Source organism: Triturus cristatus, chromosome 4_1, assembly GCF_964204655.1.
Source record: "Triturus cristatus chromosome 4_1, aTriCri1.1, whole genome shotgun sequence".
NCBI classification, from domain to species: domain Eukaryota; kingdom Metazoa; phylum Chordata; class Amphibia; order Caudata; family Salamandridae; genus Triturus; species Triturus cristatus.
The window spans coordinates 1,098,760,312-1,098,773,109 of record NC_140585.1 but is presented as its reverse complement, the minus strand read 5'-3'; the positions used below and the strand labels follow the sequence as shown (position 1 = coordinate 1,098,773,109).

The following is a 12,798-nucleotide window of genomic DNA, read 5'->3' as shown; positions in this document are numbered from 1 at the left end:
TCAGGTTGTGATGTGTAAATACCTTTTAGTGCGATTCCGTGGTCAGGCGGTAAGGTCATGATTAGTGAGCAGAAAATGTAAGGTCCTTAGGGGGCGGCGCCATTCTTGATTGTGGTCGCCCAAGGGGGAGGGACAAGTCGTCCATCCTAGAACTTCAGGGGCAGTTACAGCCTTTGTGGCTGTATGGGTGCGTGGGAGGGGGGAGTTACGCTTTTCCTAGGCTGGTTGGCCACCCCGCACGTGCACAATGGCACCAGTAAAAGGCGCAGAACTGCAAGGGCCCCTGATGGAGATAGTATACAGAGCATACGGGGGTAACTGGGGGGAAGTACCCTCACCGTGAACGGGCCCTCAGGAGGGAGGGCGGGTTTAATTGATAAGGGTCTGACACCAGTTATTGACCTTGTCGTAGGCTCAAACATGGATATGCAGAAAATGATTGCCATTATGAATATGAATGATGTTATGCTTAGATTTGGATAGGAATAACTTGTATTAGAGTTATGTTAAGGATAGCCATCTGATATCTGTACATATCAAATGTAATCAAATGTCAATTATATGATTGTCTGCGTAAATTTTGTAAAAATTGTTAATATTCATTGTTTGATTAATTCTGTTAATAAATACGGCCGGGGGTTATCTACGACCCTCTTTTCCAACTAAACTCTTGTTCTTGATATTGTGTGGGTCTGGACAAGGGAGGAGGGGGTGTAGGTAGTACCAGGCCATATTGGCAATTGCTTGATGTAACATTCCAACCCATCGTTCTTTTGCTCACCATGCCAGTCAGTTAGGACCCAGCCATATGCTAATCAGTCTTGACCTTGCTCCAATAGAAACAGTCCAGCACTTCCTTTCTGATCCTCCTCCTGCCTGTCGACCCCTACTGAATCATCACTTGCTTACAGAGCGGAAGTTCTTTCAATTCACGACGAGTAGTATCCCTATTGTAAATGCGAGGCTGTGAGTTATTAAATGGTTGTGTGCCAAAATACTGAGGTCAATAGATTAAGCTGCACATTTATCGATTCCAGAATATCTACAACCAACCTATCGCCGAGATAAGCATACATAGGGAAGCATAGATTAATTAACCACCTATCTACCATGATGATATATATGATGATATATGTTTGGTCATTGCTCGATATTGTGGAACTGATATAAGGGCAGGTCGTTATTAAAAGCAGGATATTGTGGTGAATTACTGAATGAGCCCAGTGACGTTTGGTACCGGGAAGCAACCGATATCACTTTACAACACACGCACGAAAAAAATGATGTGCTTTTTCCAGCATTCAATTCACTTATAGAAAGTGTCCTAGTGTTATCTTGTTTAAATGAATGTGTTCTCTAATGTAGAAAATATAGCCCCGTTTCTTAAATGTAGGGTGTATAGGCGCTTTGCATGGAGTTATGTGCTCATTCCCCATTGTGCAAGACTGGTACATAATATCTAGAACGGGTATTGTTGTTTTTCTTTGCACTGTGCCTGTACTTGTGCTGCGACGGCTTGGGACTGTGGGCCTCGCAAGACTGTGTGACATTTAATTAGGTCGCTCCTGTTTGATAGAAATATGGCGCACAAATATTTGTCGATGGCGCTGTTTTTAACTGTCAGAGATAGAGAAGTAAAAATCGTTTGCTGGGGAAAGCTTGAAGTAGCAGAACCGGGAGGGGAGGTTTCTGCGCCTCATCTTGAGAGGCTGCTTAAAATTAATAATATATCAGAATTATGCTCCGAAATAACCTTTCGGCAGTGAGAGCTCCGAAAGGCTGATGAGAAATAGTTAATGAGACAGACTGTAGTGCTCGCGGCCCCTGGGGACTCCCCCCTGGCAAGCAAAGTCATAATTACGGAAGACATGCAGCGTTTTCTCCAGGCAGCTGGAAACTGTTAAGTGGGTAAACTTTTTAATTGTCCCTTTCGATGCGTTCATAAACATCGTTATCTTTGTGTCCATTTTACATGAGCATCTGGGAAAGGGGGAGATTCGGGCTGGCTCTGTATTGCTTCTGACCATTGCGCGTTGACCTTTCAGGATCCCTGCCTTACCGCGGATGAGCCACCGGGCACTTACAGACCGTATGAGCTGGGGCAGCAAATGGGGGTCTGGGTGAACAATTCGGACGGAGTGACCCCAGCTGCAGGAAAGGTACGGTATGAGCTCCACTGACACTGTGAGCTCTAATGGAAGAGCAGTAATTGCAAGTATGTAAATTCACCAACACGGCACGAGTAGCGGAAGTGACATCACGCACCCTTTGACTACAGATGAGATCATAGGTTTAACCCCTTTTTCGAACGTTGGCTCAGAGAGGCCCTCCTATTTGGTGCTTAGGGCTGAGGAAGGGAAAGGACTAGTGGCGTCCGTAGGAAGTAAATGGTTCTTGGAGCCTTGTTTTTAGGTCTGGCTTGACAGAGCAAGATGCATTGTGACCAATTCTATAAAATATACACAGAGGGGAATTCAGCTCCACATATAAGAGTATTTCCCTCTTGACTCTATTGCTTGCTTTGTATATTGTCCTACCTCTTATGGCGAGCTTGTGGGAGTATATTACATTTAAAAAATACACTAATTTATACAGAAAGCAATGATTGTAATATTTTAATGCACTAGGCTTTTTTTCATGTTTAAGTCAGAACTCAAGGGCAAGCCATTGCCATGTCACGACCACCACCACTACCATCGCCATTACTTCCAGTGCCACCATTAGCATCACATCTCCTCCTTCACCGTTGCCGCCAGTACTATTACCATCACCATTACCATAATCACAACTCTCCGCATTACCACTACGATTACCACTGCATTGTTTGTACATGCCTGTGTTTTCTTGGTTTACCACATGAAAGACAGACCTATTAGTTTTGCCATTGCACTTTGTTGCCACTGCAGTCTTAATGGCTGCTGATACCTGGAGTAGCAAAGGAAGGCCAAGCATACCAAGCACAAGTGAAGAGTAGTATCTGCTACCCGTAGCTGCTCCTAATTGATGTCTCTAAATAATTGTGATGTTTACTGAAATATCACTTTAAATAAATGTGATATACATGATATTGATTGTAGGTGTGGCCTCCTGGAAGCGCAGTCTTTCCTGACTTCAGCAATCCCATGACCGTTGAATGGTGGATCCAGGCGTGTGTGGAGTTCAAAGATGTTATTGACTACGACGGAATCTGGATTGTGAGTCTGCTCATGGTTTTTGGTTTGCAACATTTAGTGTGTAGGCATGTAACACTATTAGCAAGTGCATTGAGCTGCTGTGAGGAGATGGGAGATGCCTGGACCTTATGTTTATAGAAGGGAACTTAGCATCTTCCCTTGCGGTTATAGGAACAATAACGATTATGCTTTTACTCACCAGTTAACTGGGATGTAGAACTGAAGCATGCAGTTGCCTTTCATCTCTTAAAATTTTATGATGATTTTGTTTAGCACAGTGTTTGCCAATATCTTAGGGCCTGATTTAGAACTCATTGGACTGGTTACTCTGTCACAGCAACATTACATTCTATGGAATTTAGATTTCGTCAGACAGGATATCCAGCACTGTTGTGACAGAGAAGCCCACCCGCCGAGTTCTTAATCGGTAAAGTGGTCCCTATGGGGGAAGTGTAGCCCTTGACTTCCACAGCAATAGTGTTAAACTAGGGATAGAAGAAAACCTCTCAAAGGAGTACGTTTCATTTATGCATTTAGTGCATTTATTTATACATATCTCATTTAAGAATATATGAATCAATTCAATTCAAACAGTGTAGTATAATACTGGTACATGGTACTCCTAACAGGTGATGGCACAGTGAAAGTGATATATGAGGTGACGGCACAGTGAAGGTGATATATGGTAAATAAAAGTGCATTTGTGCTATGTACAAAAATATATATACATATGGCTGATAGGGGCAATAGAATGTTTGAAGTCAACACCCATAAAATGAGTGTTGGTATCCACCATCAAATTCTTAAAAACACAGTCCACATATCTTATTTGTTGATGTTTTGACCCCTGAGCATAGGTATTTGGAGCAGGGTCATCATCAGGACACAACCTGTATATCGGAGACACCAAAGGATTGGGGCAGAAATTCCCACAGTCAAGCAAAGGTCAGACAATATATCCTGGAGCAACTTCAAAGAGGATATTGGCATGCGAAGGATTGTAGCAAAAATAGTCCCATATATGTAAAAGTGTCACACATTGATTACAAGGACAACTTCAAAAATGGGTTTACGCACACAGGTGGATCTCCCAGGTAAACCTGGATAAGTCATTCTGCTGAAACCGGTATGTACTAAGGGAACGCGCTGCCCGCGCTCGGCCTCTGGATTACCAGCCTGAGGCTGAAAAAGAAGACATTCCAATGGTACTTTAAGGAATCATAGCTTGCAGTCAAGCAGGACAGGTATAGTAACACCACACACCACTCTATTAATATGATTGGGTAGATCAGAGACATCTAGTTACAGAAAAAAAATGCAAGATCATGGTTTTCTCCTCCCTTAGGCCACTGGAAGTGAGGACTGGGTTAGATGTGGCACTTTGAAGACTCGGGAAGCTGGTAATGCAGGGGGCCGCAAACTGACTTATCCTCTGAGATCCCACTGTGTAAAACCATTTCTGAAGTTGTCCTTGGAAGTAATGTGTGACACTTTTACATATATTGGACTCATTTTGCCACAATCCTTGGCATGCCAATTTCCTCTTTGAAGTTGCTCCAGGATATATTAACTGACATTTGTATGATTGTGGTAGATTCTGCCCCAATCCTTTGGTGTCACGATATATATTTTGCGTCCTGATAATGGCCAAATAACATATGTGGAATGTGTTTTTAAGAATTTTATGGTGGATATCAACACTCATTTTACGGGTGTTGACTTCAAACATTCTATTGTCCCTATCAGCCACATGTATATATATTTTTGTACATGGCACAAATGTACTTTTTATTCACCATATATCACTTATACTGTGCTATCACCTGTCAGGAGCACCTTATACCAGTATTAAATAATACTGTAAGAATTGAATTGATACATATATTCTTAAACAAGATATGCATAAATAAATGCACTAAACGCACAACTTAAACATACTCATTTGAGAGGTTTTCTTCTATCCCTAGTACAACACTATTGCCGTGGAAGTCAAGGGCTACACTTACCCTATAGGGACTGCTTTATTGTTTAATTTTTGTCCAGCTGTGGTAAATAATTTAATTACCGGTTCTTAATTTGATGCGGAAAATCTATAATAATAGCTCAGTAAAATAAGAGGCAGAATCCGTGGTATTAGAGGTTCGGAACGGGCTTTATTCCAAAATCAATTCGAATTGATGGACTCCATATTCCATCACCACGAAGGTTCAGGAAGTGAAGGACCATACTTTATTGACAGGTAATCATTTTTATACAATAGGCATTACAGTGAAACAGATGCAGGAGGCGTAACAATTGATAACAAAGATAAAACATACATGCGTAACTAAAGTGGGTGTAACTGGGCGTAACTAAAGAACGTCATCAGGTATGATGTCATAAATGGGTGGTTTCATGAAAGAATTTCGCAATGTCAGCAGAAATACTTGCAGAAATGCGCGCGCAGCAGCATGACGTGCAATTGACGTGCAACTAGGGGGTGAAGAGGACTTGACATTTAGCTCTACATGTGGAGACAGAAGTCTGGGGGGTCAAGTCAACCTAATCCCAAATCATATCTAACATCCTATGTTTAAAGAACTATGTTATCCAAAAGGAAAGGTCTTTCGAACAAAATCTATTCTATACTGACTGTGAGTGCGTGTACAAGCGTCTAAGTGTCTACACTAGATGCGAGGGCAGAAATCTTCCATAGTAACAGGGCTATGAATTACTTGCATAAAGACAGAGAAGCCGGGCCCTTTGCTCGGTAGCTAGAAGAATGTTTACTTAAACTACTAGAAGGTGAAATACAGTTTTTGGCAGGCAACAGGCTGGAGTCAGGCACCGTTAGCCGCGCAGGGAATAGGACAAAGTTCATGGATACAGATGCGAGCTCAGACTGGAGCTTTCAGAGGCAGAAGGCAAGAAAAGGCTTGATGGCAGAATCAGGGCCTACTCGCCTGGACTGTAAAATGGGATAAATGAACCATATAAAGCCGGTGGCCTTTTATACTTAGGAATAGAATATCCGGCCCATTCATGGCGGATCTGAAAGAGGACATGTTGACGGTGGACGCACATGTGTTTGCGTCTTCATAACTGGAACTGGAGGAAACATACATGTACTGGTGATTTATACATGAAACCGTTGGGGTCCAAGATAGGGGACATAACTGATCATAAAAATCCATATTTCCACATTCCCTCCTTGTCCCCTACTTGCCCTTAAGAGATATCAATCTTCATCAATCCGTTGATCTGTTCATCTAGCATCATTTGTTCTTCTTTCTTCTTCCGTGATGAATGAAATCTTGATGGTGGAATACACGATGTGGCACACAGACCACAAATCGCTGGTCCACATTGTAGGCATAGACAGCAACTGAATAATATGAGAAAGCCAATACCTAGGAAGGATAGGACCCTCCATCCAAAGGTAGACAATACACTCCAAAACCAACCGGACCAAGTCCAGGTGCCTGGATTCTGGTGTATCTGGCTTACAATCTTATGAAGGCGAGTTATGGCTTTATATACAGATGGCGAATTTTCTGGTATGAAAATGCAACAGCTTGATCCGATGACCCTACAAGCTCCGCCCCTATCGGCCAGGATGACGTCAAGGACAAGACGATTTTGAAGCACAACAATCCGCATAGCAGACTGCTCTTCTGTTAAATTGCCTAAGGCGGAAATAGTTTCGTTCACTACTGCTTCAAGGGTTCTGGTTAATCTACGTATCAGCTTACTATTGGTAACTGTACCTATATAGGGAAAGAGACCTTTATTGAAATCTGTGTATTTTTCCCATGCTGTCTCAGTGTAATCGACTATTGGGAGATCTCTCCGTTCTCTATTGTGTACTAAATGAGTATTTCTATGATAATCAGGAGGAGCTAGGAAAACAGGTGGCAAAAGGAATCCGATGTAGCAAGTACCATCCCAATCTAGAGGCAAACGTATATATGCAGTCTGACCACATATGAAGTAGGAATGGCGAGAAGCTCTAAATGTAGACTTGCCTTGATCACTGAATTCTATTACAGTGGTGCATCTACTATGGCCCATATGTATGGAACCATTCTTTCTTACACATAATTCACCTTTAACTGGAAATACTGACATAGCGGGCAAAATTGGTGCAGCTTCGGATTCGACATTCAAGATCATGAGATTAAGCGTAAAATTACCTAATCCATATACTTCATTTTCTAGATCAGTTCCTGCTCTTTTGGGAAGTCCCTCCTTGTTAGGGTAACAGACTTTGAGTAAGACTAAGTTCAGGTTTCCCCATACCCAGTTGTCTTGATCAACTGCAGAATTCGAATCTAGGGAATTAATTAGACTAAACCATGCTCCACAGGAGCCATTGTGTGTGAACGGGTATGGAAAGAGAGGCAGAATTCCTTTATAGTTCTGATAGGGAGGGAGTCGGCCACATATCCAACAATTTGTAGCATTGCTAACCTGATGGGAATGATGTAACATACTAATAAAAGTGTTATTGCGCAGCGCAAATCTATAGGACAACTCATGCGGGGGTAATTCACTAAAAGAATGTTCAGCAGTAACATTGTAAATATGTTTAGAAATAGGATAATATATGTGCAACAATATACTTGCAGCGATTATTAAAAGACTTAAGAAAAACAAAATTAATAACGTCACTGTGCAATGACTACGCAGTGATTTACAGTACGCATGTTGTTTCAACTGCATTTTTCGGTTTCTTTCTCTATTCAGGTCTAGAGGATACATGTCAGAGACAAATTCGACCGATTCACCTTGGAGAGGACTTAAACAATCAAATTGCCTGACTTGTTAGACCGTAGTTTTAGTTTATATTGTTCCTTGTCATTCAGTTCAACCAAAGGAAGCTTTGAGTCAATCGGTGAAGACACGCGAGGTGTGTCGTTTACATCGGACGGTAGTCCATGAAATTTCTTGATATGACTTGAATGTATCCAGCCTTTTCGACCTTCGATCTTCACGGCTGTCCTCGTGGTTAACAGTACGAGTTGAGGCGATTTCCACCTAGGATCCAGCTGAGACTTCCGGTCAAAGTTCCTCACTAACACCAAGTCCCCGGGAATTACGTCATGGGGTTTCACCTCGGTGTTGTCGGGAAAGGCTGCAGCTACCTGTGAACGACAAGATTGTAGTGCAGACATCAAGGAAGCCAAGTAATCTGTCAGCATATTACAGTCAACATCAGTTATTTTGCGTGGTATAGGCGTCCCCCACATATTTGGTGGTCTACCAAAGACCACCTCATAAGGGGATAGCCCTGTTCGAGAGTGCGCTACCATTCTCATGTAAAAGAGTGCAACTGGTAAGGCTACTACCCAGTCGACACCTTTCTCTCTACATATTTTGGACAATCTAATTTTCAGAGTTTGATTATGTCGTTCCACGAGACCTGCTGCCTCGGGGTGTCGGACACAGTGAAATCTCCACTGATAGCCTAACAAAAGTGAAACGTGTTTCATTAGTTCGGATGAGAATGGCTGGACGTTATCTGAGTAGACAACACGTGGTAAACCGTACCGTGGGAAGAATTCTCGAACCAACTGTTTGGCAGTAGTCGGGGCAGTGTAATCTGAAACCGGGTATGCCTCTGTCCAACGGGAAAGAGCACAGACAACTACGAGAACATATTTGAATCCTCGACATCGTTCCATCTGGATATAATCCATCTGGAGGACTTCAAAAGGGTGGTCAGGAGGCTGAAATCCACCTTGTTCTACGGGAATGCTTTTACCTGGGTTAAACTGACAACAGATCATACAGGTACGAACTTTTTGTTTAGCTGCTGCTCGTAAATGTTTGTTGAACCAAATGTGTTGAATGCTGTCTAGCATAGCTTTTTCTCCTAGGTGCGCTGGACTATGTACAGTATTAATGATAACCTGGACCATTGAATCAGGAAGGAACCACACAGATTTTTCCTTCGTCATCCATCCTTGATCCGTTTGGATCCCTCCTAATTCAGTCCATTTCTTTATTTCATCTGGTGTAGCATGTGTCTGTATGTCAATTACGTCAAGAGCGGGATCCTTAACCGTCATGCAATGTGTTGGTGTCGGGACTATTGTCTTTGTCATGTCAGATGTGTGAGTTTGAGCAGTCTGTTTGGCTGTTCTGTCAGCTAGATCATTGCCTTGGGAAATGATATCAGTAACTTTCGTATGAGCTTTACATTTCATAATTGATATTGCAATGGGTAGATGTATTGCATCTAATAAGGCATGAATGAGGGGTCCGTGCTGAATGTGGGCACCGTGAGAAGTTAAATAACCTCTCTCTCGCCACAGCACGCCGAAGTCATGTACAACTCCGAATGCATAACGTGAATCAGTGTATATGTTGACTTTTTTATTTGTGGCTTGAATACAGGCTTGTGTCAGAGCGATAAGCTCTGCTGCTTGAGCTGACAAGGTATTTATGCAATTTGTTTCAATGATTTCAGTGTCTGTTGTGACTGCGTAAGCGGCCACTAGCTCTCCTGTATTTGTTCTCATACATGAACCATCTACATACAACGTAAGGTCTGGGTCTGACAATGGGACGTCTGTCAAGTCTTGTCTGGGTTTCGTCGTGATAGTGATAACTTCAATACAATCATGTGCAAGTGGGTCTGTTCCATTTACTGGTAACAGTGTGGCAGGATTCAATGTACTACAACGTCTGATTTCTATATGTGGCTGAAACAATGTTAATTCGTAACCAGTGAGTCGTGCTATAGTCAAGTGTTGTGTTTGTGTGCGGTTCAAGAGAACCTCTACTGCATGTGGTACTTGTACTGTCAATGGATGTCCTAACACTATGGCATCGCTTTGTCTGATTGCTAAAGCTGTCGCTGCCACTGATTTCAGGCACGCAGGCAGAGCCTGAGCTACGGGGTCTAATGTACTAGAAAAATAAGCACATGGTTTGTGTGATCCTGCTTGTTCCTGTGTGAGTACTGACAAGGCAGTACCTTCGCGTTCTGTAACAAAGAGTGTAAACTGTTTATTGTAACATGGTGTTGCTAAAACAGGCGCTTGACATAAAGCTTTCTTTAGGCTTTCAAAAGCTTGTGTATGTTCCTGAGTCCAAGGGAGAACAGTCGATGTGGCTGCCTCCTGTGTTGTCAACTGAATGAGTGGTTTTGCTAGAAATGCATACTGCGGGATCCACTGCCTACAATATGAAGTGAGGCCTATAAAAGCCCGCACCTCCTTGGACAGCGAGTGCCCAAGGTAAACAACTCGCTGGACACAGAATTGCAGCTTAGAAGGGGACACCTTGTGTCCCTTTTCGGCCAAAAATTGTAAAACCGTCAGTGAGGCTTTTTCACATTCAGGTTCGCTTCTAGCGGTGATCAGCAGATCATCGACATATTGAAGCAGGGCAGTGTTGACTGGCATGTGGATACTGTCAAGTTCTCGTTTTAGTGCTTGGCTATAGATGCTGGGGCTTTCTGTGAATCCTTGAGGTGCGCGTGTGAATTTAAAACTTCGTCCATTTAAACTAAATCCGAACAAGTATTGGCTTTCCGGATCTATTGGGACGCTGAAAAAGGCATTCTTGAGATCAATTACAGTAAAGAATGTTGCTTCGGAATCAATGGCTGTCAGTAATGAAGAAATGTCTGGGACTACGGGGTATTGTGGTACAATACATTTATTTAATTCGCGCAGATCAATAACCAATCGATATACTGGCGGGGCTTTTGGATCAGTTCGTTTAAGAATCGGAATTATCGGTGAATTACATACATTGGAGTCGGTTTCCACAACCACTCCTTGGGTAATAATAAGCTCGTCAATGATTTGCAGTAAAGCCACTACAGCATCTGGGGGTAACTTGTATTGTCGCATTCGTGGTAGTACCACTCCTGCCTTTAGTGTGACTCGATATGGGGTAATGTTCATGCAACCAACATCTGTAGGGCCTTGTGCCCATAAATGTGTGGGTAAAGTCTGCAGTCGGTGATCCATGTCTCGGGACACGTAGTGCCCTTTGAAATCACGTAAAAACAATCTTACTCCTTCCGGAGAACAACATATTATAGCTCCTAGAGCTTTCAATGTTTTTATACCTAACAAGTTTTCTGGACATGATTTAGTAAGTAATAAATCTGTAGTTCGTGTCAAGGGACCAATCGTAAGTGGAAGAGGCTGTGATACTTCGTTAATGATAGGTTTTCCTGAAAAGCCAAGGGAAATATTCTGTGAGCCTGAGAGGGGTGCCCCTGGAACTTCACTACGTTTTATTGTTGTTCGGCTTGCCCCTGTATCAAGTAAAAATTTTCTATCTTGGCCTAATAGTTCACTGTGTACATAAGGTCCTTCTTGATCTACAGGGACCTCAATAAGGGGTAAGCCAACTTCCCTCTCTAGGCTGTTTCATGAGTATCGTTGATAATCAGGATAGTCATACTGTGCGGTCTGGTACATCTGTTGTGTCGTTGTTTGTGTGGCAGCAATAGGCTGCGGTGGTGGAGCTGACATAGACTGTTGCGGAGCTGGCATGGACTGTGCATGCTGCGGAGCTCCTTGTTGGTTCTGATCCTGTCTAAGTGGCCGTGGTCTTTCTTTTGTATTACCTATGGCGATATTATGTTTTAAAACTGGACAATCGTGTACATAATGACCTGGCTGTTTACAATAGTTGCATGTCCCTTTTACAGGACCTGCTGAAACACTGGACTGTGTCATACCCTTTTTATGACCGTCAGCTGGAACTGTCTGGGAAACTAACATTTTCATTTTCGTGTCTTTCATGCGTCTTTGTTCATGTTCTTGTTCCTCTCCAATTCTATTGTGATGGTACTGTAGCATTTGTAACATTTGTGACGGAGTGTTACCTTGCCAGGTACTCTCGAATTTCAATACTCTATTCTTAACTTGGGGCAAGGAATTTTCAACTAATTTTGTCACGAACAGATGTGGATACGATTCGCTACTCGCTTTTATTCCACTATTTATACCAAAACATTTTTCGAATCGGGCATAGAAATCACTAGTATCCTCATCGTGCTTTTGTTTACAGGCTGAGATTGCACCCCAGTCTTCCTTTTTCGTAGTTAATAAACGTGGCAGTACCTGTACTAGTAAACCTGGTAGTGTTTTGGTCTTTTCCCCAAGCCCTGAACCTGGACCTCAAGCTTTTTCTTCGTTTTCTAATGCTGTCCAATCTATCTTTTGGTCTCCCACCTCCCAATCCTTTTCCTTGAGTTTTTCGTAAATGCCCGCAGGCATTAATACCTTCAATATTGTCATAATGTCGGGATAGGTATATTCTCCCATGAGCAACATGTCTTTAATTTCACGGTGGAAACCCGCTGGGTCTTTGTCATGACTGGGTACCACTTTCTTCATTTCTAATAGTTCTATTTTAGATATGGGTGTGTATACAAACACACGTTTAAACTGATTGTCCTCACCTTTTATCGGGTGAACTTCGCGTAAGGGATTCTGTCTATCCATATAATACGTCGTTCTTTCCTTGATGGGCAGTGAGACATGTTCGGGGCATACAAACAGAATGTACTGCTTTCTGGATTCTAGTATTTCTCTAATTAGCTCAGTACCTGAACCTCTCCATTTATTCGTGAGTAATTCAGTCAATATATCAGGTAAGGGGCCAGGATCGGAGT

General features: G+C 42.6%; 1 protein-coding gene across 1 annotated transcript in view; it reads left to right on the top strand.

Moving 5' to 3' along the window:
* The window catches only part of LOC146856076 (lysosomal alpha-glucosidase-like), an 829,176-nt gene that overhangs the window by 504,612 nt on the left and 311,766 nt on the right, over positions 1-12,798 (top strand). The window contains exons 10-11 of the mRNA XM_085654093.1: positions 2,046-2,159; positions 3,078-3,194. Of these exons, the coding sequence (XP_085510219.1) occupies positions 2,046-2,159; positions 3,078-3,194 (231 nt within the window). The remainder of the gene's footprint in view (positions 1-2,045; positions 2,160-3,077; positions 3,195-12,798) is intronic.